At 44.9% G+C, this 25047-nt stretch overlaps 1 protein-coding gene across 2 annotated transcripts in view; it reads left to right on the top strand.

Moving 5' to 3' along the window:
• LRRC20 (leucine rich repeat containing 20) overlaps positions 1–25047 on the top strand; it is a 187976-nt gene that overhangs the window by 97221 nt on the left and 65708 nt on the right. For both annotated transcript variants that reach the window (XM_024201860.3, XM_029911342.1), the window contains exon 4: positions 15726–15893. In XM_024201860.3, coding sequence (XP_024057628.2) covers positions 15726–15893 — 168 coding nt within the window. The remainder of the gene's footprint in view (positions 1–15725; positions 15894–25047) is intronic.

Genomic DNA, 25047 nt, shown 5'->3' with positions numbered 1-25047 from the left:
AAAGAGAGCTGTGTGATGGGAGTAAGGGGATGAAGATCCTTACTTGAGGCCATTGCTACACTATCTAGTCCTTTCTTTAAGTCACTGAGAAGGGCTCGCCTCTTGAAAATTCAGAGTTGGATTGGTAAGAACTGGCATGTCCCAATGACAGGAGTCAGTCCCTTGCAAACTTTTGAAGCAAAATGGATCATCAGATAGTCCAGATACTCTCTTGTACAACAATAACTTAAGGAGTTCCTTGAGTATGGTTCTTATCAAATTTCATGAATCTATTGATTTTTCATTTGTTTTTACATGAATCCACACAAATATATGCTTTGCTCAGTAGGCTTGTCTCTGCTTCTAAGTTGAATGTTTCTGATAGTTTACTAATAACCTCTTCAGCTTATTTCAAAGCAAGCACTATAAGGGTCTAGTTCAAAGGCAGATTTTTAATGCATAAAACAAAATACCAGTATTTTCTCAGCGATCATGGGAAACATATAAGTTTGCTTTCTGCTCATCTCTTGTTTACCTAACAGTGGCAGAATGACAAGATTCAGGCTGTTTAAAAAGAAATAGACTAAGGAATTGTTGCTGCTTGTTTATAGAAGAATTGTTTGTGAGACTTTTTACTGTGAAAGGCAGAAAATCAATACAGCGCATTAGATATCAACCTGCCTCCCATCATTCCTGCAGTCCTGGATGGTATAAACACCATCATGTAAGTTCTGAGTGTCCTGAGGCATACAAATTAACCTCAACAGGACCAAAGGAAAGAAAAGTTGCTTTGTCAAAGTGCAATATTTGCAATTTCTTTTTTGTAGACAAGGAGTTGGATGAGGGAGAGTGGCAGGGGTGGCTCTGTTGCCTGACACAGGATTCTCAGATATGTGTAAGGCCACCACCTGCTTGGGTCAAAACTCATTAATGGTCTATTATGCCTTCAGTGCACAGTCCCGCATAGGAGCAGTGCAAAGCTACCCCCATGGGGGAACACCAGGAGGGATTCTGCTTAGGGAAAGCCCACCCACAGCATACTCTTTTGGGATGGGGATTCATGGCTCCCCTTCTGCCTGGCTTTCTTTGGGCACACAGAGGTCATAGCCCATGTGCGCCAAGCTGTCAATGGACTGCAGTTGTGCCCACTACCTGTGCAGGAGTACAGGAAGAGAGAGCTGCTTGTCCTCTTCATCCCCACAGTATAGTAGGGCACAATCTTGCCCTACATTAGAGTCGAAGGTTAGAAGTCAGCATTTATCAATGCAATAATACAAATACAGGATGCGCTGGTTACCATGCTGTGCTCACACATTTCTTCAGTGCTAAAGCTCTCAGGTGCAGTGCATCACAGTGCTCAGATGGTATACAAACACCCACACAACACCATCAATATGCACTCCTTTTGCTTGTTATTACATGCATATAAATATACGTATATATGAGTGAGTTGTGGCATGTACGTACATGTGTATATATGCACTTCCACATATGGTAGATATAATCAGTTTTCTGCACTAAAATTCCCACCAAAATGCAAGGGTGAATTTGTTTCTCATGAAAGAGAGGAACTGCTAACACTAGCTTGAGTCAGGCACATGTACACAAGCACAATGCAACCATTCCTAAATGGCCTTGGGAATGGACCTCGGTTATTTTTCCCTGTTCATAAAAAATTAACTCAAAACTACACCCAATGTGTATGTCCCTTTGGCATACAAGAGCAAGGACACCAACAAATATGCAAAATGGGCCATCTGAGTGAAGTTGGACATAAATGCTCAGTGTGAAATGGTCACTGATTACTCTCCATGTCTGTCATAGCTGATAGTGTCATTTTCTGGAGTGTGCACCACCTGTCTATAAAGGCGGTTTAATGGTAAATCCACAACAGTTAGAGCAAAGACTCTGGAATAGCAACAGAAAAGCAGCCTCAGCAAAGAAAGAAGCTTAGAACAAAAGACTGATTTGCATTTCAAAGGCAAGATCTAACACTTCTAAGAGAGGTCTATTCAGAGTTGGACAGTGCAGGGGCCTTTCAGGTGGGATGTAGACTTCAAAGTCTAAAAAGGAACCGAAGAGGTAAATTGAATATTAACTGGGTGAAGCAAAGTTATATCTGCCTATAAACCATTCTATTCTGGTCCAACCTATCAGCACCCATCACTGCTGGGCACATGAGATGCTGCTATTTTTCTTTGGCTAGAACACGGCGTATGCATAAAAAGGTTTTCTATTATTCCTGTGTTATGGACACTGCATCAGTGTCTCTTGGCTAATCCAGAATGTAATTTCTTTTCTCTGTGAGGCTACAGAGCACATCAGCTTTGTAGTTCTCTGTCTCCCAGAGTGTATAATGTGACAGACTTGATTAGCCAATCCTTTGTGCTGCACAGGTGATATAGCTAAGAAAATATGGATTTTCAACACAAGACAAGTTACATTGATCGGTGACTGCACCTATCTTTCTCCACTTGGAGAGATAAGCAGGCCTGACTTCTTCAGCAGTCTCCAGAATTAAACCAGTGTCACTGAAACCGAAAGGTGGTTTGAGAAGCAAATACATTTCTAGAAAAGGGAGTAGAAGAGCTCTCCAGCCTTCTGCAGAAAAACCTTAAATGATCTCCTGCTTAGTGTTTGGGGGCAGGGGTTGACCCAACACCTAAAAGCCATGCTGAAAAACATCTCCCAAAGCCATGCAAAATTTATGCAATTTAAAGGAATACAGTCGTTGTTCCCACAAATCCAACCCCATTCTGCTCACAACCTACTGTGACGAGGAGCTGGGAATGATGGGGAGGGACTCCCTCCTTGTTTATACAAAGCCTGCAGGAAAGCCTGACACCCTCATTTGCTCCTCCAAGTCTCACCTCAGACTATTGGCCTCTCTGTTGCATTACAGGGAGCCTGAGCCTAGAGCTGGCCCTCTACCTCCTGTGCTCTTGCTGCATTTAGCAGCTTCTGGCTCTAGCTGATAAACATTCCCACTCTTTTTGCATAGATGGTTGTGACCTGGGACTAGATCTGCCAAACATAAGGTTCCAGTGACACCTTCTCTGCTCCATAGCATATTAGTTTTGTGAGACATGGGGATTAGGCTTTGTCTACCCCCAGCAACAGTTCGATGAGTCAGGTCAGAATCAGTGTGCTACAGGTGAAGGCTGCTGTGCTATCCTGCAGCAGGTGCAGTACTGGCCCTACAGCCTGTTACCCTACTCATTCACCCACCCAAAATCTCCACTCAATCCGAGTCAGTGAGTTTTGCGAGGCCTGTTTGAAGAATCAGCTGTTTTTCAACTCTCTCCCAGGCCAATGAACCCAGTTGTACAAAAGACTCCATGAAGTTCACTAGGGGCTTTGCTGTTACTATTGATTTTACATGGAAGATGCTCAGATACTACAGAAACGGGTATAAAGTATAAAACCGTAAGATAGTACTAATGTAGTTGTTTTTCCCTGCCCCGGGGAAACCCTTCCTGGGAAACTAGGTTATGCCCAGAGTCCTGGGGTTCAAAAATTGTGCTTCCTGACCCACTCCTTTTCAGTGAGAGATGAACAGCAACTCCGCCTTTTCAGCCTCACATCTTGGCTAATTGAAGCATTTGTCACTCCTTCCCTCTCAGAGCTCGTAAGGGTTGTGAGCTAAGACTTAGAAAACAGCTGATGGAAAGGCCAGGAGACCCCAGTCAGATCTGGGCTGAGGAGCCTCAATCATCATGCAGCACCTCTCCAAACACAGGCTCAGGAATCAAAGTTAAGACTTCCAAGCCCAAGGAGAAGGCTTCTCATGAGTGTAAGAACTACTCTCACAAGCATAGAGACAAATCTTCTTCCAAAGCTGCTCCAAAGAAAATAAATCCCTCTCTGACTCCTTCAAAGTTGGAAGAGTCCTTGCACTCAGGTCCTGAAGTTTCAGGCCTGAGTAGACCTCCTCAGCAGCAGTAAATGGCACAAGGAGCACAGTGGTACCAGTTGTGATGCGCAAATCAAAAGATTGACATCTACCACTGTGCCCTTTAACATTCAGATCATACCCACAGTGCTGATACCACCACAGCCCCAGGGGGATCCATCTTCCACTGCGACCAGGGAATCACGGGATCCAACAGCTTCACCAAATGACTCAATCTGTATCCGGGGTGGTCTGAGACCTAGATCTCTCAAGATGACATTTGTGCTGTCTCCCATCCTCATGTCTGTGTTTATTCAGAGACATAGTTACTCCAGAGAAGGAAGCTATTCCGAGGACACAGAGCCACTGTCCTTTCCCACCTATGATCCTGAGTTCCCAACCATCAGTACCATTGGTTGTGCTGGATCAAGCTTTTTCATCTGATGAGTTGAAAGTTCCAGAAGAGCCTCTACATACAGAAACGGGCCCAAACAAAAGACCTAAGAGATCAGGATTTCATCCTCCAACCAGATTTGACTTTCCAAGAGACAGGTGGTACCCAATACCAGGAGGTCCTCCTCAGATCGATGATCCTTCATACTGACATTATTGGGGCCTGAGGTATCACTACGCTAAGCACCTGGGATCAGTACACGAGTCTTATTTGCCATCTCCTGGTCAACAACCCACTTCATCGGAGCATACTGAAGACGAAGTTGAAGCAGATCTGACAGTTCCAATAGTGATTTCATTATCTTCCCCAGATGGGAGAGTTACCCCATCTTCACCATCTCCACCTGACAACTATAGGCAATATCAGGAGCTCCAACAAAGAGTGGCATCTGAGCTCCAGATACAGCTTGAAGAGGTTCAGGAGCCCCAATATAAATTACTGGATGTCTTTCAACCCTTGGGTCCCAGTCAAGTGGCTCTCCCAATCAATCAGGCCATCATGGATCCAGTTAGAGCAGAGTGGCACAATCCCTCTTCTTGCACTCCTACCCCAAAGAGGGCTGAGAAGAGCTACTTGATTCCATCTCAGTGAGCAGAGTTCCTATTCTCTCACCCACTGCCCAACTCTCCGGTAGTACAAGCAGCCACCAAAAGATCCAGGCTGAAACACCCCAAAACTACCCCCTCGGACCAGGGTGCCAAATGACTAGACCTGCTAGTGAGAAAAGTCTTCTCTTCTTCCCTCTCTCCAATTCAGAATTTCAAATTATCAGGCCCTTATAGCTAAATACAGCATCACTAATTATGCAAAGTTGTTGGGTTTTAAGGACAAGCTTCCTCAGGAATATAGAGATAATTTTCAATCCTTAATTGATGAAGGCAGATTAGTGGCCAAAACCTCTCTCCTGCTGTGGACACTGCATCCAGAAGGATAACTATGGCCATTGTTATGAGGAGAGATTCCTGGTTATAATCCTCAAGTTTCCCTAGAGAGATGCAAAGTAACCTTCAAGATCTGCCCTTTGATACAGTTAACTAAAAGATGGATAAATCTCTCCAGTCTCTCAAGGACTCGAGGACAATGCTTCGTTCTTTGGGTATCTATACCCCTACAAAGCATCACAAGCAAGGGTACAGAGCAAGACCATCTCCTCAACCACTTCACATGAACGCTCCCAAGAATCACCACACAAATGACAGAGTGTACAGAGGCCCAGATACACAGCTCCTGTGACATCCGTTGCTACACATCACTCTAATCCACTGTCAAAGAATTTCTTTTGACAGGACCATTGAGACCTACATCCCTTTATTGATGCCATATCATCATGCCCCTTAGTTTTTTGGAGGCCACCTTACCCAATTTGCCCACAATTAGAGGGCTTTAACAACAGACAAATAGATTCTGGAAATCATTAACCACGGCTATCTGATCAAGTTTCTGTCAATCCCTATCCACAAAACCCCTTCCCAGTTCCTTTACAGGGACAAATCTCATGAGGAAATTCTGCATCAAGAAGTGGACTCCCTTCTTCACCAGGGAGCCATAGAAAGAGGTCCACTTCAACATTAAGAGAAAGGATTTTACTCCCCTTGCTTCTTAGGCCCAAAAAGAATGGGGGATGGAGATCAATTCTCGACCTAAATGATCTAAATATATTCATCCAAAAATTAAAATACCACATGCTCACACTGGCATCAATAATTCCCTCTCTGGAAGAGGGCAGATGGTTCTTATCTCTCAAGATGAAAGATGCATATTTTCATATAGACATTCACCTAACCCACAGAAGGTTCCTCAGGTTCCTCTTTGGTCAAGACCATTACCAATTCAGAGTCCTTCCATTTGGACTGCCTATGGCAACCAAGGTCTTTACAAAAGGTCTTTTCAGGAGTGGTAGTTTGGATGAGAAGAAATGGATTTATCGTCTTCCTGAACCTTGATGACTGGCTTCTGACAGGCAGATCATACAAGGAAGTCCAGTTGGTAATGCAAATCCTCCTCCATCTACTGCCTTCCCTGGACATTTGTGTCAACCACAAAAAGTCCACTTTGATCCTCCCTCACCTTCTCCCCACGAGGTCCATAAACTTCATAGGAGCGACCCTGGACTCTACTACAGCAAAAGCCTCTCTACTTATCACAAAATGTCATGCCATGGGCGGTATCATAAAACAGGTCACTCCTCAGACTCAGATTTTAGTCAGAACTTGCCTTTCCCGCCTCAGCCACATGGCCTCATGCATGTGACGCTATTTGCCTAGCTCCATCTCTGTTGTCTGCAAACCTGGCTTCAGTCCATCTACACACCAGAAAAATTAAACATCAGTGCCAGAGTAAGAAGTCCATCCAAGGTGCTGGCCTCTCTCGTCTAGTCGACAAAGCCAGAGAAAGTTCAAGTGAGGACTCCTTTCCTCACACATACTCCTGAGGCAACTGTCATTACCAATGCCTCCCTCTTAGGCTGGGGAGCTCATATGGACGATCATACTGCATGAGGCATCTGGGCCCCGCAGTAGTCCAGGATTCATATAAATTTACTGGAAAGAAGAGCAGTCTGTCGGGCTTGCAACGCTTTCCTCCCATTCATCCAGCAGCTACCTGGAGCTCCTTACATACCTTCAGAAGACATTACGATTTGGTTCAGTCTTCTGCTACAGACACAGCTGTGGGAACAACTGTATTATAGTCACCCATCACTTCTGCGTTCTCACACCCCCTCCTGTTTGAGTACTGCATGCTAATTTCCCACACATGGAACACACATAGGGTCCATCTCTCAAAGAAGAAATAGAGGTTACTTAACTGTGACGAGAGGTTCTTCAAGATATCTGTATTCTACTACCTGCCATCTTTTCCCTCTGTGGGTCCTCACTGCCCCTTATACCCTCAGTTCAGGCCATGAGGAGAACAACTCCCAACAAATACTGCTTACTAAAAATCTCCAGACTCCAGTGCACGGTGAGCATGCATACCCTCATGTGGAATACAGATAGAAACCACACATCTCAAAGAACCGTCAGTTACAGATAAGTAACCTCCATTTTTATTATTCCTGTACTACAACCCAGAATCTCTATGTATGATACCCTCTGCACTCCTATTAAAGGTGCTCAGGTAGCCTGCAGGATTCCCAGTTTCTCCTGCAAGAGTGACTCCATGAGAGTGTTTAGAAATTTCTAACTGAAGTGAGCGTTTGTTTTTCCCCATTTGCAATGACTTTTTCTGAATGCACTGCAGCATTTGGAGTGAAGGAGATTTTTGCATTGTGACTCCTTTTTTCCTCCTACCACATTCTTCAATCTACTGCATGACCAGCTCTGGTGTGTTGGATTTAACTAGTCTGCTTTACAGGGACACTGAACATATAGGGTGAAATCCTGTTCTTACTGAAGTCAGTAGCAAAACTCCCTTTGACTTCAACAGAATCAGAATTTCATCTATAGGGAGCAAGTGTCATATTCTGATATCTGCTTCAGGACAAGTCTTGTCACTTTTAGTTAGTTAGTTTTACACTATTTCTAAAAGCAGTGTCTAATAATGAATTCCTGAAGCATCACATCAGAGAGAGAGAGAGCAGCTCTTCACAATATATTAGCTTTTTGAAATTTCAGAGGGCTTCTCATTAGTGGGAGTATTAAATTAAAATCCAGGTCTCTCTGTGAGTTACGTATTAAAAGGCCAAGGTTTTGCTCTAGAAGTGAGGCTTTTAGAGATGGAAAACAATTATGAGGGTCCCCTAGATGAGCCCCTAATAATTATCTATCAGGCATTAATTGCTTTCTTCTACCCATTCCATTAGTACTCCAAAAAGTGGTAATTTAATGAAGAGAAAATGTAAGTTCCATGTAGGTGATATCAATTTTTGCAAAATTCTTCTGGCATCACCCAGGTAACTCACCTTGCACATGGTTAATTCAGTGCTCCTGAGGTTCAAACAAGTAAGACACATTAAAATATCAGTATTCAAGTAAGAGACAGGGGCTGCCTTTGGATGCTGTTGGGCAGAGGAAATGATATTTTTGGCCCTCCCCAGCGAGAGGCTGGAAGAGATTCTACATACTATGAGCCAGATCCTGAAGTCTGGTCTTTGTGTAACCAGTGCAGCTCAGGAGTGGGCTGTACTAATGTACTTTAAAATCACATTTGCCCTTGAACTTTGCTCCCCCTCCCCTCCCCAATTTATGCCAGCTTCCAAGAGCCCCAGGCATCTAGGAATCACTGAAGTACAGGCACATCTCAGCCATGTCCTTTGCCCCTGGTCATGCCTAGCATTGGAGGGCAGCAAATGATAGGCTGGGGGAACTGGCAGAGAACTCTTTAAGCAGGTTTAAGCAGCTTAAAAAGGTTAAAGAAACAATATGGATGGGTGGTATGCCCTATACCCAACCCATACGCTTCAGTCTGTTCAACTCAACGTAGCTTTGCTGTATGACAAATATAGGAACCTGAGTAATGAGATTGGAGTTAAACTGAGTTCTTGGGGAACTGAGTGAAAGAGATATCGGGGAAACCCCAACACAGAGAAGCCAAGAACCTTGTTCCATATGTGAGAGTGTGTGTATATGTGTCTTTCACAGAAATGGTCGTGGGTCCTCACGGACCGGTTGTCCTGGTTCAGTGGCAAGATTGAAAATACGGTGGGGAAGGATTCAATCACCTTCTGCATTCAGGTTTTCTGCTTTGGTTGAAGCTCTTCTCCCATTGGTACAGCTCAGGATACGGGGGTCACTGGTACTTGCGGGCCTAATTCAGGTGGATAGGGTGTTATTAGGAATCCTTCCTGGTCTCTCCAGGCTTTCAAAAGGTTAGTATTTTATACTTGCATTTCCTCCTTCTTCCCAGGCTGTCAGATTTTGTAGTCAGTAAGTCCCACTTTTCTTACCATCTCAAATGATCCCTGCCACTGGGCCAGTAATTTTGACTCTGAACATTGAGCAAATAGCAGTATCTGGTCACTGGTCTACGTTCTTGTAGACCTATCACTTTGTTATAGGCCTTTTCTTGGTTTTGTTGGGCTTTCAATAAGTTTTCTTTTGCAAAGTCCTCGTAAGCCTTTCTCGTAACTGAAGAATGTATTGCATCACATTTATTGTCTCTCGTCCTTCTTCCTCCCATGCTTCTTGGAGGAAGTCTCAAATCCCCTGAGGCTGTCTCCCATATAACAGTTTGAATGAGGAGAATTCTGTGGATGCCTGCAGAACCTCTCTGACACCAAATAGCAGTGATGGGAGTCACTGGTCCCAGTGACAAGGATCTGATTATACAAATTCCTTCATCATCTCTTTCAGCATCCGACTGAACCATTCAACTCCATCTGTCTGGGGGAGGAGGGGAAAACAGATGTTCTTAAAGAGTCTTAACCTTTAACAGAGCACACAGCTCTTTCATAAAGCATGACACAAAATTAGTTCCCTCATTGGTTAGGATCTCTTTCTGTACCCCGGTCAGGTCAACAGCTTCATAAGCTCGTCCATGATGCTTGCTACATTCGTAGAGAGGAGGGGGATGGCTTTGGACTATTGGGTCGTGTAGTCCAGAACCACCTGGATATGCTGATACCCTGTTATGTTTTTCTCCAGCGTCCCCAGTAGGTCCATCACTATTCTTTCAAAAGGTACCCCCCACTGTAGGTAGCAAGTTGAGGAGAGTTTTTGGGGTCCTCTTGAGTCCTGCCAATTGATACTTGGAATATGACATGCAGTAGTCCTTGATCTTTGTGTGCATTACTGGCCAATAGAACCTATTAATTACCTGTTCATAACCCCAAGTGCCCCCTGCATGGGATTAAGTTGGTGAGTCATAATAGAATGATAGAATATTAGGGTTGGAAGAGACCTCAGAAGATCATCTAGTCCAATCCCCTGCTCAAAGCAGGACCAACACCAACTAAGTCATCCCAGCCAGAACTTTGTCAAGCCGGGCCTAAAAAACCTCTAAGGATGGAGATTCCATCACCTCCCTAGGTAACCCATTCCAGTGCTTCACCACCCGCCTAGTGAAATAGTGTTTCCTAATATCCAACCTAGACCTCCCCCACTGCAACCTGAGACCATTGCTTCTTGTTCTGTTATCTGCCACCACTGAGAACAGCCTAGCGCCATCCTCTTTGGAACCCCCCTTCAGGTAGTTGAAGGCTGCTATCAAATCCCCCCTCACTCTTCTCTTCTGCAGACTAAATAACCCCAGTTCCCTTAGCCTCTCCTTGTAAGTCATGTGCTCCAACCTCCTAATAATTTTTGTTGCCCTCCGCTGGACTCTCTCCAATTTGTCCACATCCTTTCTGTACTGGGGGGACCAAAACTGGACGCAATACTCCAGGTGTGGCCTCACCAGGGCTGAATAGAGGGGAATAATCACTTCCCTCAATCTTCTGGCAATGCTTCTACTAATACAGCCCAATATGCCATTAGCCTTCTTGACAACAAGGGCACACTACTGACTCATATCCAGCTTCTTGTCCACTGTAATCCCCAGGTCCTTTTCTGCAGAACTGCTGCTTAGCCAGTCGGTCCCCAGCTTGTAGTGGTGCATGGGAATCTTCCTTCCTAAGTGCAGGACTCTGCACTTGTCCTTGTTGAACCTCATCAGATTTCTTTTGGCCCAATCCTCCACTTTGTCTAGGTCACTCTGGACCCTATCCCTACCCTCCAGCATATCTACCTCTCCCCCCAGCTTAGTGTCATCTGCGAATTTGCTGAGGGTTCAATTCATCCCATCATCCAGATCATAATAAAGATGTGGAACAAAACACTTCTCTTTGATATCTTCTTGGTGCAAGGAACCGTACTTTTGTCTCTTTAGTTCAATGGTCCCTCTCCAGGCAATATAACTGTTACCCACCTAAGTTCAAAGTGGGGCCATTGCTTTAGCAGCTGAGGGTCCACTATATCCTTAGCTATTGCCACTTGATCATAAGCTTGTCTTAGTGTCTGATCATCTCTCTGTTCCCTTATGAAATCTGCCTCTCTGATTAGGAGCTCTCCAATCAATGGGTGTGGGTTCTGAGTAGTCTTTGGGGAAGGGGCAGGGCCTCTCACCTGGTGGGAGGTCCCTTTCCTGGGGTCCTCTGTTTCATCCAATCACATCAGTTCCTTTGGCCTCCAGGAGCACGGTGGTCCCCACAAGTAGGTGATTGTTCCACTCTTTTAGAATTTCCATAAGTATTTCCAGTCTCTGCCCAGGATTACAGGGTAGAAACTAGTCTTACAAAGAGGTTCCCCGTATATTTCTTTCAAAAAATCAGACTTAGTGGGGTGGGGTCATATATCTCCATGTACACACCGGAGAAAGACAGTTTGTCCAGGGGAGCCCTCCTTGCTCACCAGCTGACCTCTGATCAAAGTCTGGCTGAACCCTAAGTCAACTAGCCCACGCTTCTCTACCCCCTTGACCTTCACTGGGACCATTATTTTAGATGGGCCTCATTTTTAGGCCCCAGTGTCAGCTGTCTAAGATTGTCCATAGTCATATTCCATAAAGGGACAGTCGTAGCAGAAGTGACCTTGTTGCCCACATGGAAAAACGGCTTTCCCCAGTGGGGGCGGTTTAGAATTGAGAATAGAATAGAATATTAGGGTTGGGAGGGACCTCAGGAGGTCATCTAGTCCAACCCCCTCCTCAAAGCAGGACCAATCCCCAGACAGATTTTTGCCCCGATCCCTAAATGGATTGAACTCACAACCCTGGGTTTTGCAGGCCAATGCTCAAACCACTGAGCGGTTAGTCACCAGGGGGGAATTTGGTCTTCGGAGTTGACACCTTCTGTGGGTTTAGATATTCTCCAGGTTTCCATTCCTGGTTGAGCCATGGTCCTGTGGCCTTGCTGTACTCTCTGGCCATTGGTAACACTATGTCTGAGCCACAGATCCAGTCAGGCCTGCCTCCTTATCTAGCCTATGCCTTGGGATGGGCTGGTCCCCTAATCCCAGCATAACTACTCCTCAGTGTCTCAGAAGGGGAGTAGTGGGGGCAAAAGTCATATCTGGCTTCAAGACTAAGCTTGATACGTTTGTGGAGGGGATGGTATGATGGGATAGCCTAATTTTGGCAATTAATTGGTCTTTGATTATTAGCAGGTAAATATGCCCAATGGTCTGTGACGGGATGTTAGATGGGGTGGGATCTGAGTTACTACAGAGAATTCTTTCCTAGGTGCTGGCTGGTGAGTCTTGCCCACATGCTCAGGGTTTAACTGATCGCCATATTTGGGTTCGGGAAGGAATTTTCCTCCAGAGCAGATTGGCAGAGGCCCTGGAGGTTTTTTGCCTTCCTCTGCACCGTGGGGCACGGGGCACGGGTCACTTGCTGGAGGATTCTCTGCACCTTGAGGTCTTTAAACCACGATTTGAGGACTTCAATAACTCAGGCTTAGGTTAGGGATTTGTTACAGGAGTGGGTGGGTGAGATTCTGTGGCCTGCATTGTGCAGGAGGTCAGACTAGATGATCATAATGGTCCCTTCTGACCTTAAAGTCTGTGAGTCTATGAGAAGTGGGTCTGGTGGCAACTATTTAATTGTCCATTAAATTTCAACTTTGGCCAAAGTCTCAGATTAACGCTTCAACCCCGAGTCATTCCCCCCAGCTGGGAGGATCTGTGTAAACTGTTCTATTGCCACCCACGCTGGCACCTGTATCCCAGCTCATGTCTCAGGTTGGAGTGAGCAGCAGCTGTGTTCCTTGAGTTTCTGGGCTACCACCTGGAGCCAGTCCCCTGATGAATATTTCTCTCAGTGGGAATGACTATGTGTAACGGGGTTCACTCATCACTGTGGTGCCTCCTGTTGGCTGTCTTGGGAATTAGCTCTGCATGTTAGTGTGCCCTCTTCAGGTGGTCCCTCACTGCTGTCTCTCCTGCTCTAGGACCAACATCTCTCCAAGGACTGCATCATCCTCTTCAGCAACATAGCCCTCTGGCCATGCCACACACTGTGCTCCTCCCTTCTGGGGGACCTGCAGTCCACTATTTGGCCACTTCCCTTAGTGACTACTGCAGTGTTTGGCCACTTCCTCGTGGCCCTAGCATCCTCTTTGCCCTTGCCTCAGGTCCTCAGCCTGCAAAACCCGAGCAGCCAGCCAGGAGCTGTCTCCCACTTCCCTGGTTCCTGCTAGCAGCACTGCTCTGTCCAGGGTGCTGCCAGTTCTCTCATCCCTCCAGAGCCACAGTCCTTCCTCCCTGGGCTCCCAGCAGAGAACTGCCTTCCTCTGCCCCGCAGCTCCCTTTTTATATGGAGCTCCTTCTCTCTCTCTTCTCTCCCTCCCTTTAACAGAGCCTGCCCATGTTCTCCACCAGTTGTAAACGGAACACTCAGCACCAGTGCTGCCTAGTGGTCAGGCAGGGGTGCAGCAGGTTGTCCTCCTCCCTGATGCCCCCCTTTTCAGTTACAATTCTGTCTTTTGGGGTCTGTCCCTTCTTTTGTGGCTCAGCCCCACTGGCTGGGTTACATGTTCCAGGCCATCCATTTTGGGATATCCCAAAAGAAAGTCCAATCACAGAGAATTCTTTCAGCATCCAGAGGGCTTCAGGGCTTTCACCAGAGTTCAGGAACTGTGAGTCTGGCTTTTGAACAGTCAGGGTCTTGCCTAGATGGATTCTCCACCCAGGTAAAGGCTCCTATTGTTGTCACGTCTTGTGGAGTTTGTAGGGGAGCCTGAGCCCATCCTTTCCACCAGGCTCTGATCCAGAGCCTAATGGTAGGCAGCTAAATTCTGCACCTTGGGGTGCTAAGCAGTTGCCTGCCAGGATCACTTTCTACCTAAGTCCCCTTTTCCCCCACAGGGTAAATTAAAGAATCACAAATAAAGTTTCTGACCTTCACAATCAATCACCAGTCTCTCCTTTGCATGCTTTATCAGGTCTGTGTTGCAGGTCTCAGGCAATGAGAGCTTCTGGGCTGTATTTCCCCAGAGCTCAGAGCAGAGGGTCTGTTCCCTTCCATTGCCTGCCTCCTCTCAGCAGCTCTGCTTCCCATTTTAATCTCCACCTCCAGCTAGCACAGGCTTTGCAGATGGGGCAGGGCAGGGCCACCTGGGCCCAGAAGTACTCTTTAACCCCTTGTTGTCCAGTGTGGGGTTTGTATCACCATCACAGGCAGATGCTCAACATGGAAAATTTTAACCCAAGTAGTTAAAGTTTTGCAAGGTATAAGTAACTGAAAACAGGATCCTATAATGGAAAGTGTCAGGCAATGTGAATAATAGGCAGTGCTACCTGCACTACCTCTAATTCCCCTTAGGAAAACACCATCAACATCAAACTAGTTTCTGTAATTTATTTAAATAATCTTTTACCACATTGCTCTGGCTGGCAAGGAGAATGAAGTGAGGAGCATTTTCATGCTGTCAAATGTACGAATATCTGATAAGTTTATCGATAATTCTGGATTTTCTGGGTACTATTTGTTGTTTCTAAATTACCCAATGTTCTAGTGAGGCACTTTATCCTTAAATCACTGATATATACTCTCACCTTTAACTGCAGCTTAATAACATTCTTTTTTGGAAATTGTTATCACTGAGACTCTCAGATCTTTCAGAGCATTAGTCTCCTCTTAATGCATAGGAATTTATGCTGTTCCATGATGAAATTCTTATGAAGTTATAGAAGAAGGATTTCTAGTGAGGGAATCTGTTAGGGACTGATTCTGTTCCCTTTATTTGCAATGAATATGTCTCACTCCACAAGTAACCCCACTGAAATCTGTGGCACTGCACATGAAATAAGGTACTGCTCATTGTGACATGGAGGGTGGCAGAACTGGCCCCTTAATGAGAAGCCTGGTTGCAGTTGCTGACAAGATTTCAAAGGGCTAGACTGTGGCCAGCACCTACATGGACACAAAGTGGTGAAGTCAGGATTAAGAGAACTCTCCTTTGCACAATCCAGTCACCCACCAAGCAGAAGGGCTGTTCCCCTCTAGGAACTGTTCTTCCAAAAGTGTGTGGGAGAAATGTGGTGGTGATGTCAGAGGCATAGCTCCGCTGGCTGGCTGTGCTGAGGAGAGTATGCTGCATGTCTCACAAGGGGAGTTTCAGATTATTTCCCCATGCAAGAGGCGCACTCAGTGACGCTACCTGCCTCTTTGAGCCATAATGCTCCCTGGTGCTTACCCTGGGGCAGTGCAGCTCTGTACATCTCACAATGTAAGGCTGTGGTTGGCTAAAAGCCACAATTTAGCCCAAAAGAATTTAGTCCTACCATGGATTAGGCCACATATATAATAGGCTAATAAAGGATGGATTTGGTTGTTTCTCAGACAAAAAATATGTTTTTCCTTCTCCCTTGTCACTAAGAAATCACAGAAGCAGCAGCAATGGTGGGTTTTCGGGTTGTGGGTTTTTTAAAGTTTTCATGATGTCACTTTGTCTCTCCCCTGCCTCCATTCTCACCCAAACTGCAGAACTCAACCTGGAAGGGAATTATCTACATCGCCTGCCTGAAGAGATGAGAACCCTGTTACATCTGAAGGTCATCAACCTGTCCAGGAACAAGTTTCGACACTTTCCTGAGCAGTTGACTACCTTGAAGGGTCTTGAAACCATCAACCTTGAAGAGAATGAGATTACAGGTAACCTAACAGGAGAGTGTGTGAGAATCAAGTGCCTTTATGTTTGATAACAATAAACTAGCTGACAGCTCATGGACAGCATTTTGTTTTGTAATAGTTTTCCTCATGTTTTTTATTAAGAGAGTTTGAATCAGAACAGGATTTTGTTTCTTAAATAATTATCTGCTACCTACTCCAGCAGTTTGTCTGGCATCAAGTCACAGGTCTCATTTTGTTTCATCATAATCATCTCCAAAGCAACCAAATGTCACGCCACATACAGAGGATTATGGGCCAAATACAGACACAGTAAAAGCACATGCATCTATTGAAATTAGACACGGAGCTGTCCCGGCTTATATTATGTTTGAGCTAGTTAAGGTAACTGGCTCTATGCGTAAGCAACAGAAGCAGATGAAAGCTTAATAACAAAGATCTGATTTACTGGCAGAGGACTTTGTGATAAATGACAAAGATATCACTACAACTCACAGCGACTCCTTTTAAAACTGGACAGTTCAACTGAATGGAATGGTATAACTTAGAGTTATCAATTTAATACTATTCTGTTTCATATTTATTGTGTGTACCAGCACTTCTAAGTCTAAAGGCTTTCAGCATTAAAGAGTTCATAGTAGGCCAAAATTTGATGTACCATTTTTGTTTTCTTTGTAGCAATGGTTCTCAACATTTTCCCTACTGCATGATCCCATGCTACATCAGAAAAAAATGTTGGGACACCTTCTCCAGCTACAGAGAAAAGGAGGGTGTAGAAGGCAATGGAAACTACTGACTTCCAAGTTGCTTAAGAAATGTCCTATTTTTTTAAGTGTTAACGTAAGGGTGGTTGAACAAGCTGTTAAATTTATTAAAATAAATCAGCATTGTGGAATGTACTTTACAACAGCTTTGACAGTCTAATTTCCAGTACTATCAAATGGCAAAGTAATTTTTCCCCTCAAACTGCCTATCCTGCTGGGAAATATCATTTAATGGCAGTCCTCACATAACTCTTGTATGTACATAATTCAGCCTAGAACATTTCTCTTTTCACTTAACAACCTTTTCCTTTTTTGCCAAACCCTTCTTTGTTTCACCTGCATTTCTCACCTCCTTCCACAAGTGGCTCCACTGAGATTTTTAGGTTTAGATTTTCAAAGCCAATTAAGGGACACGGATAGCCAATTCCTAATAGGTATCCAAATCCCCTAGGCAGCTTTGAAAAACGTCATCTTAATGTCTTTCCTCCCTTTTCGTTTTGCCACAGTGTTCTGAAGATTTCCGTATTTTCTGTCAGCCCTGGAATGGGGAGATAGGATTTTCTCCCTCACTGCCCCTTTTGACAAGGAGTGACTTTGATGAGTTCTGGAGCAAGCCACTGCCGGCCCCTCTGTTGGAGTGAAAGTTGCTATAATTTGAGGTCTTCAAGGTAGAATAAAATGGGGGAACTGATGGCTCTGTGAGCCCTCCAGAGAATGACTGGACTCCCTCTACAAAGTGTCTGGTGATGCTCTGCATTAAAGGGTATTATGTAAGAGCAGATTCTGTTATATACTGTCTCTCTGACTTATCACAGCACATTAAACTTATATAGTAATAAATACTGAGCCATGATGGAGAAATAAAGAAATTAATTAACCAAGTAGACAAGGTGCATGAGGTAATATCTTCTATTGGACCAATTTCTGCTGGTGAGAGAGACAAGTGTTCAAGCTTACGGAGAGCTCTTCTTCAGGTCAAATTAACTAGGTGGCATTTGTAACTGATTAAAAACACTTGTAGCCCTGAGGAGTGGTCCTGTGCTCCACACTTCACCTATCAAAGAGCTATAACTTCAAGGATCTTCTGCTGAAGTAAATTACCCGAGTTACATGTTGCTAAAGGAATCTGTGCCCTTTAAACATGCCAGACTTCATTTTCACATATGCGCAGTCTCCCAGCTTCAATGCCTTTTTGTGCTCAATTGTGCTAAATGTTCTCCAATTACAATCTCTGCAGCCAGATAAGGAGAAGCATTGAAAAGCTCCAATTGTCCTATCATCTCTGGGTCTAATAAGAATGTGGAGTCTCTGGGAAGAGGAACAGGGAGCAACTCAGTTTAGTGACCTCTCAGCAGTGCAGCTAATCATGTGATGTGCAGTTTCTTAAAGCTTTTCTTTCTTTCTGGCAAGCCCTAGCATCCTGTGATAACTCACTATATTAGATGAACATCCAACCTGGCCAGGGAGCCAGTAAGTTCAGTTGTTTTCAGACAATCGGCTTTTTCTGCCTTGAAAGCTTCACAAGTAAGCAGCCTAGGTAGGGTACCTTACAATAAGTGCAAGGGATGCTAGAAACCTGCCATTTCACTGATCCTGTCTGTAACGAAATTAATCAGTAGGTTTCTGTTAGGACATGTGCTCTATGCAAGGCAGTTAAGATGGATAGCGAAAATTACAGTTTATGCTTTGTTTCCCCCCATGTTTTGCACGTGGTTTATTTTAATTGGATTTTAGCTTTGACCCAATAAAATCCTTTTCTGGTCGCTCTGGTAAGGTAGCACAGAGCAAGAGAGACTGGGTAAAAGATAATACCCTTTTCATTTGATCACACTAGACAAAACCTCTCTGGGAAGGAAGGATCAATTGTACACTATAAGGCACTGATAATTGGCCCAGTTAGAGTATTTAGGCTGCTGGCCAGACAGTAAGCCAATTAAAAGCTTGCCCTGATACACAAATAGCTGCTAAAGAGAAGCCTGTTTTGAAAGGGGATGGTGGGAGACAATGTCTGAAATTGCTTATAAGAAAGGAAGGCAAGAGAATAACTCCTTCCTCCTCCTCTTCCTACCAATTATAGGAGGGAAAAAGATCATTGCAGAGGTTTTTTTCCTTGTTGCTTGTTTGACTCAGATTCAGAGTGTGATAATGGTGCCAAGTTCTGAATCCCTTCAGAGTTATTTTCCACACTTCTCACATCAGAAATTCATTTTTTCATGTGAGCTTTCTTATATGCACGTACTGTACTGCAATAATACAAGAAGAAATAGCAGAAGTCTATTTTTTTAAAGAAAATTGTATATGGTTTGAGTAATGTTTTTGGCAGTACGAGATTAAACTGCAAAAAAGAGAACCCTGTTGTGTGAAAACACAATTTAAAAGAAGGTTGGAAACCTATTCTACTTTAACTAATAGTTCTGTTTTTTTTCACTATGCTTTAAGTTAGCTGGCACACCAGAAAACTAAGGGTTTGTGTAGAGGGGGAGGTTTTGTTGTTTTTTCATATTAAACTGCCTTGTGTCCAAATGATACAATTTTTTTTTTTAATTATCTGGTGACTGTCTGTGAATTGGATAGTCTGGTATGAAAGCGGATTAAATCCATTTTGAGCTGAGTTAGTCTAGAAAAAAGCTTTGCGAGGATGCATTTGTATTTCAGATTAACTTTTTCACTTCTGGCAGTCCTCTGACTTCTATCTCACACCCCGTTGTCTCACAGCTGGATTGACCTGTCTGTTTACCTGTATGCCTTCTGTTGCTCTGGGGCCCTATTGACTGGATATTATCTCCCCATTTAAATGCTGGGCATGCACCTAGGTATCCCGCATTTGTGAGTACATGTTCCTGGAGTCAGATATCCTTCTCAGCATTATAAGAGCCATGTCTCGTGTTTCTGCATGGAGCCATGCAGAGATCTTGAATCCCCTTGAGATCTGGGAAGAGGAGACCAGGGCCGGCTCCAGTGTTTTTGCCGCCCCAAGTGGTGGGGGGGGGGAGGGAGAAAAAGCCGTTCGTTCTTTGGCGGCAATTCGGCGGCAGGTCCTTCCCTCTGAGAGGGACAGAGGGACCCGCCGCCGAAGAGCCAGACATGCCGCCCCTCTCCGTTGGCCGCCCCAAGCACCTGCTTGCTGCCCTGGTGCCTGGAGCTGGCCCTGGAGGAGACAGTCCAATCCTGCCTTAAAAGCACCCACTAGAATGCCAAGATATAACAGGATATATCAATGCTGCTGACAGAGATGGGTCACTCCTCGGACAAGTTGCAGTGGTGCAGCAAAGGAAAGGTGCTCTGGCAGAATTATAAAAAAAACAAGGACAGCACCAAGACCACTGGCAACACTGCAAGTTCCTGCCCCTACTATTGTGAGCTGGACTGGATTATGGCCAAGGAGGCTACTACCAAACCCAAGTATTTCCTGGAGAGCATCGATGGCACCCAAGAGATCGTGGCTCTTGAGCCCCAACAGGATTCAAGGATGGAGGAGATTCCCAGAAAGTCTGGATGTCTTCCCTATGCAAGAGCCTGAGGGGGAGAGAATGTTGGGGGTTGGTCCCAGAACCCAGGCAAACACCCAGCATGAGAATGCTGGGGAGAAGACCTCTCCTGCCAGTATTACATGCTTTGCTGCAGTACAACTGCATAGGGGAGTAGAAACAACTTTTGTTCTGGGGACCCCAAGGCCACTGTCGACTTGGACAGATGTGAGCTGGGAGCCTTTCTGAGCCTGCTTGGCTTTTATTTCTCCATGCCCACCCTGCCACATGCTCAAAATGGTTCCCACTGCAGAGAATTTAATCTTCACTGATGTTATTTCTCTGAAATATGAAATCCCACAGGTATCAGCCAAACTGCCACCCCCACACCCAATTTCCGGTGCTGCTTATCATTCTTTCTCTCTCTCTCTCTCCCCTGGATGACCAATGCTCCCCGCTCCCTCCCCCATCCAATCCCATCCCATCCCATCCACACTCAAGCTAGCAGCACCATAGGGGTTAAAAATCAAATACATTGTAGTGCAGGCATGTTTATTGAAACAGCAGCTACTGACAGAGAAAAGGCAATACAAATATTTTGCTTCACAGTTTAAGCAATTCCCCGAGCTGTTGGCTACCTTAGCATTTAGAAAGTGAGACATTTCAAAAATGCATCATGATTATAAAGCGTTTATGGATATTTTCAGTCAGACTCTCAGGGCTTGTCTACACTTGAAACGCTACAGCAGCACAGCTATTTCAATATGGATTTCACTATAGATGGTCACTACAGCAATGTGAGGGATTCTCCCATCGGCAGGGCCGGCTCCAGGCACCAGGCAACCAAGCACGTGCTTGGGGCGGCACCTGGTAAGGGGCGGCCAATCTTGGGGTGGCGGGGGGTTCGGCAGCGCGGCGGGGGGCGGCGGCTGTTCGGCGGCGCTCGGCGGGGGGGTTTCGGCGGCACGGCACTCGGGGGGGGGGGGGTTCGGCGGGGCGGGGCGGCGCTGGGGGGGGGTTACGGCGGGGGCAGCGCTTTTTTTTGCTGCTTGGGGCGGCAAAAAAGTTAGAGCCGGCCCTGCCCATCAGCGTAGTTAGATCAATGGAAGAATTCTGCCATCGACCTAGAGCAGTCTATGCTGGGGTTAGGGCGACTTAACTGCATCACTCAGTGGTGTGGATTTTTCACACCCTTTAGCCACATAGCTGGGTCAATCTAACTTTTGAGTGTTGGCCTGGCCTCAGCATTGTTAACCTCTTGGGTTCACAACAATCCCTGCAGAAATCTATTTATTTTGCAGTGCACTTTGTGCTGATCTACAGATGTCATTAAAAAAAAATAAGATAAAGGTATTGCTGCATTTAGGCACAAACGATGCAAGGCAGTGTAGCCTTCTTGGGGCCGTGTGTATAAACAGGGTAGTCCTTCCACTCCTACAGACTGGTCTGGGGGGACCATTCTGGTGAATAGCAGCACTGCATATCTTGCTGGTCTGCCCATTGGCTTTCTCTGCCTTTTGGCAACATGCCTCAGGGGTAACATCCTCCAAAGTACAGATGGTCTTAAGAGGTGCATGTGCAATTATGAACCTGACCCCTGCCACCCCTGCCGACCTTATCCACCCACTCTCCCCAGGGCCCCAGCCCACTACTGGCTTGCACAGGTGCACATGCCATTACTAACTAACCCCCTGCTTCTCTCAGCCCCACTACCTTCCTAGTCCACCACCAACCATGGATTGGTACAGGGGTTCTATACAAAGTGGAAGTAAGGTGGAAAACATCTTATCTCCAAGCTTAGGGACCTCATGTCTGCAGTCCAGAAGAGGGATAAGAAGACAGATGGAGGGAAGGTCTCCTTAATGAAGGAGAAGAACAGAGAATTGACAAGGAAGAGCTTGGAAAAGGATAGGGGTATGAAGAAACAGATGCTGGAGTTGATGCAGAATAATCATATTATGGTTGATACATCGGGTACCGTAGGCTGGGAACTAGTCTGACACAGGGACAATTGTGGGATTACACCCCAGAAAAGGTAAAGGCATACATGAGACCCAACATCTGAAGAGGGGAACTCAGAGAGGCTAGAAGAGGGGACAGAGGTGCAGCTAGTGCAGCAATCGTGACACCCTCCTCCGCCCTCCCAACTATCCTCTTTCCCCCATTGCTTGTTACACTCATGTGTTGCATCTTGTTTCAAACTAGATTATAAACTCTTCAGGGCAGGGATTTGTGTCTTTCTGTGTTTTGCACAGTGCCTAGCAAAATGGGCCCGTTCTGGGCCTTAGGGTGTGAATGCACCACAAAAAGTTAATGGCTAAGTGTTTGTACAGCACTTAGAACACGTAAAGTATAATATGTTATTGCATGATATGGGCAAACATCCACCAGGGAATGGGTTGAAAGCTTGGACTTTGTTTCAGTGTAAACCTAAAATAGATACAAATGCAGATCATACCAAACTGAAAGGGTTACACATTACCCTGCAGCAGCTGTCACCCAGACTCCTTAAAAAAATTATAATGTGTCTTCCTGTCCAAATGTCATTACATTTCAGACTTAAGACTAATCCATAGTTAAGTAGAAAGAGTTTGTGTATAGCTATACTGGCAAACAATCCTAGTGGAGATCCAGCTTATACCAGCAAACAAGTTCCCTAAACAAAATAAGCTGTAGCAGCAAAAGGATTTTTCTGACATTAGGGCCTTTGCTGCCATAGCTATGTTGGTTAGATGTATGTTTTTTTCATACTCCGAACCGACATAGCTATGCTGGCAAAACTTTAAAGTGTAGACCAGATCGGAGCATAAAAACTATACCAGCAAAAGCACTTTTATGCCAGTTTAACTTCATCTGTGGTAGGGCTTTTGCTGGTATATAAACATCATAACAAAATCAGACCCTGACCAACATTGCTATACCAGCAAAAGTTTCTAGTGTTAACCTGGGGCTCTACTGTCTAGATGAGATGGAGTACTCAGCAATGGGGGAGAAATCTTTATAGGTTGAATGAAGGAGTGAGTCCACCACTTTTCTCAGTGTAGAATATGGACCTATTCATGTTTCCAGTTAAATTTAACTAGTGGTGCACCCTGTACTCTAAGAATATTTGAGTCCCTTCTGCTGCTGCAAAGAATTACCGCTGACAGCAGCATAGTCGTGAAACACGTCAAACATAGATCAAAGGACATAAGAACCCTTAGCTTTTCATTCCTCGCTTTGTTGGTTTGGTATTTGTTTTTCAAACACTTGGAAGGGTCTTTTGTAATTAGCTAATCCATACAAATGCAGAAGGTGGGAGAGATGTGAAAGTGCCATTGATTCATGGAGTTGAGTGAATCAGCTGCCTATATAATGCATGGTTAAACCCTACAGTGATTTGCAGAAGTGCATCAAGCTAAAGCTTCATCACTTGACAGGTCTTGCTTTCTCTGGGGTCTTGGCATTCTTTTAATCTGAAAGAAATCTCAGGAACACAAGGAATGTTTCTTAGATAAAATATTTTGCTTCTTTTCATTTCATACAGTGTCAGGTTCCTTCCTTTTTCAAATTCCCTGGATTCTGAGTTAAAATGGAATTGGAAACATTCTTTAGTGTTAGTAAAAAAACACATTGCTTATTATCTGGTGATACTTGCATAGATTAATTCTACATGGTTCAAAAAAAGTCCACACCAGACCATGATGAGGGATTGATTAGTACTGACTTGGAGAGAAAGAAACCACCCTACTGAATCACCCATTCCACTTCCTACAGCTTGTCTCCAGAGTTCTCCAACCCAAGCAGTGATCCTGCTTAAGACAAATATTGATCCTGCCTAGGGTGACCAGATGTCCTGATTTTATATGGACAGTCCCGATTTTTGGATCTTTTTTTTATATAGGCTCCTATTACCTCACACCCCTGTCCTGATTTTTCACATTTACTGTCTGGTCAACCTAATCCTGCCCTTCCCCCATCCAGGGAAGAGAAAACATTCAAACTGGCATTCAAGCTGGTCATTAAATTGCCAAGCCTTCATGTTCTGCCTCTTGTCAATGGACACTGGCAGGACACTAGCCCACCAAAAGAACTGTGATCAGCCTTACTCTGTTTTGAAACAGAGGCACATGCAACATGTAATGATTTACTCCCACTCTCCTGCTCTCTGGAATGCTGCAAACAGGATTTTCATAAGTCTGGGTATACTGCCTCCTGATCACAAATCACAGGACAGATTGCTACTGTTGGGAAAAAGCTGGTTTGAGTGGAGTGACTCCTAATTTAAACCAGCAGAACCTGGCCCTTTATTTGTCTGAACAAATGGAAAAATAAAAGACTTGATTCTGCTTTCACTTGCACTGGTGTAAATCAGAATTAGGAGTCACTTCATGAAGCCAGTGTAGTTAAACTGGTGTCATTTTGGTGTAGGTGAGAGGAGTCAAGCCAGTGATGGCAAAAGGACAGATTTGTATGAAATAGTATCATTGGTGTTACTTTGAAATAATGATCACTGAACATTGCTACTTTCCTTGTGTATATTCTGAACCACAGACGGAATAAAGACTGTGCATCCAACTTACACTTACTGTGAATGACAAAATTCAATTGCACTTGAATATTTTTGCTTGTCATACAACAAATGTTGGACTTGAGAAAATGAAAGGAGAAAGAATAGGATTATACTAGTCTGTGGTGTGACAAAGTCAGGCTGGACGGCTGCAAGAGAGTGGTCCTATTGGGTTCTGGGAAGTGGGCAGGCTTGTGCCCGCCCGCAGCTAAAGGCTCCTCCCCCAGCCTAAGGGGAGGAGCTACTGAGCCTGGAACTCAAATAAGTATGAGGGACAACAAAAAAGAAAACAAGGACAGGTGTGAAGGTCAAAGGGTCAAAAGTAGGAAACCTGAAGGGGACACTGAGCAGAGAACCCCGGACAGCACCCACTGCTCCTCAAATGGTGTGTTAGCCCT

This window comes from Terrapene carolina, unplaced genomic scaffold, assembly GCF_002925995.2.
Source record: "Terrapene carolina triunguis isolate 2854851 unplaced genomic scaffold, T_m_triunguis-2.0 Scaffold95, whole genome shotgun sequence".
Taxonomy (NCBI): domain Eukaryota; kingdom Metazoa; phylum Chordata; order Testudines; family Emydidae; genus Terrapene; species Terrapene triunguis.
Note: the sequence above shows the minus strand (reverse complement) of the source record. Positions and strands in the feature narration are given on the sequence as shown.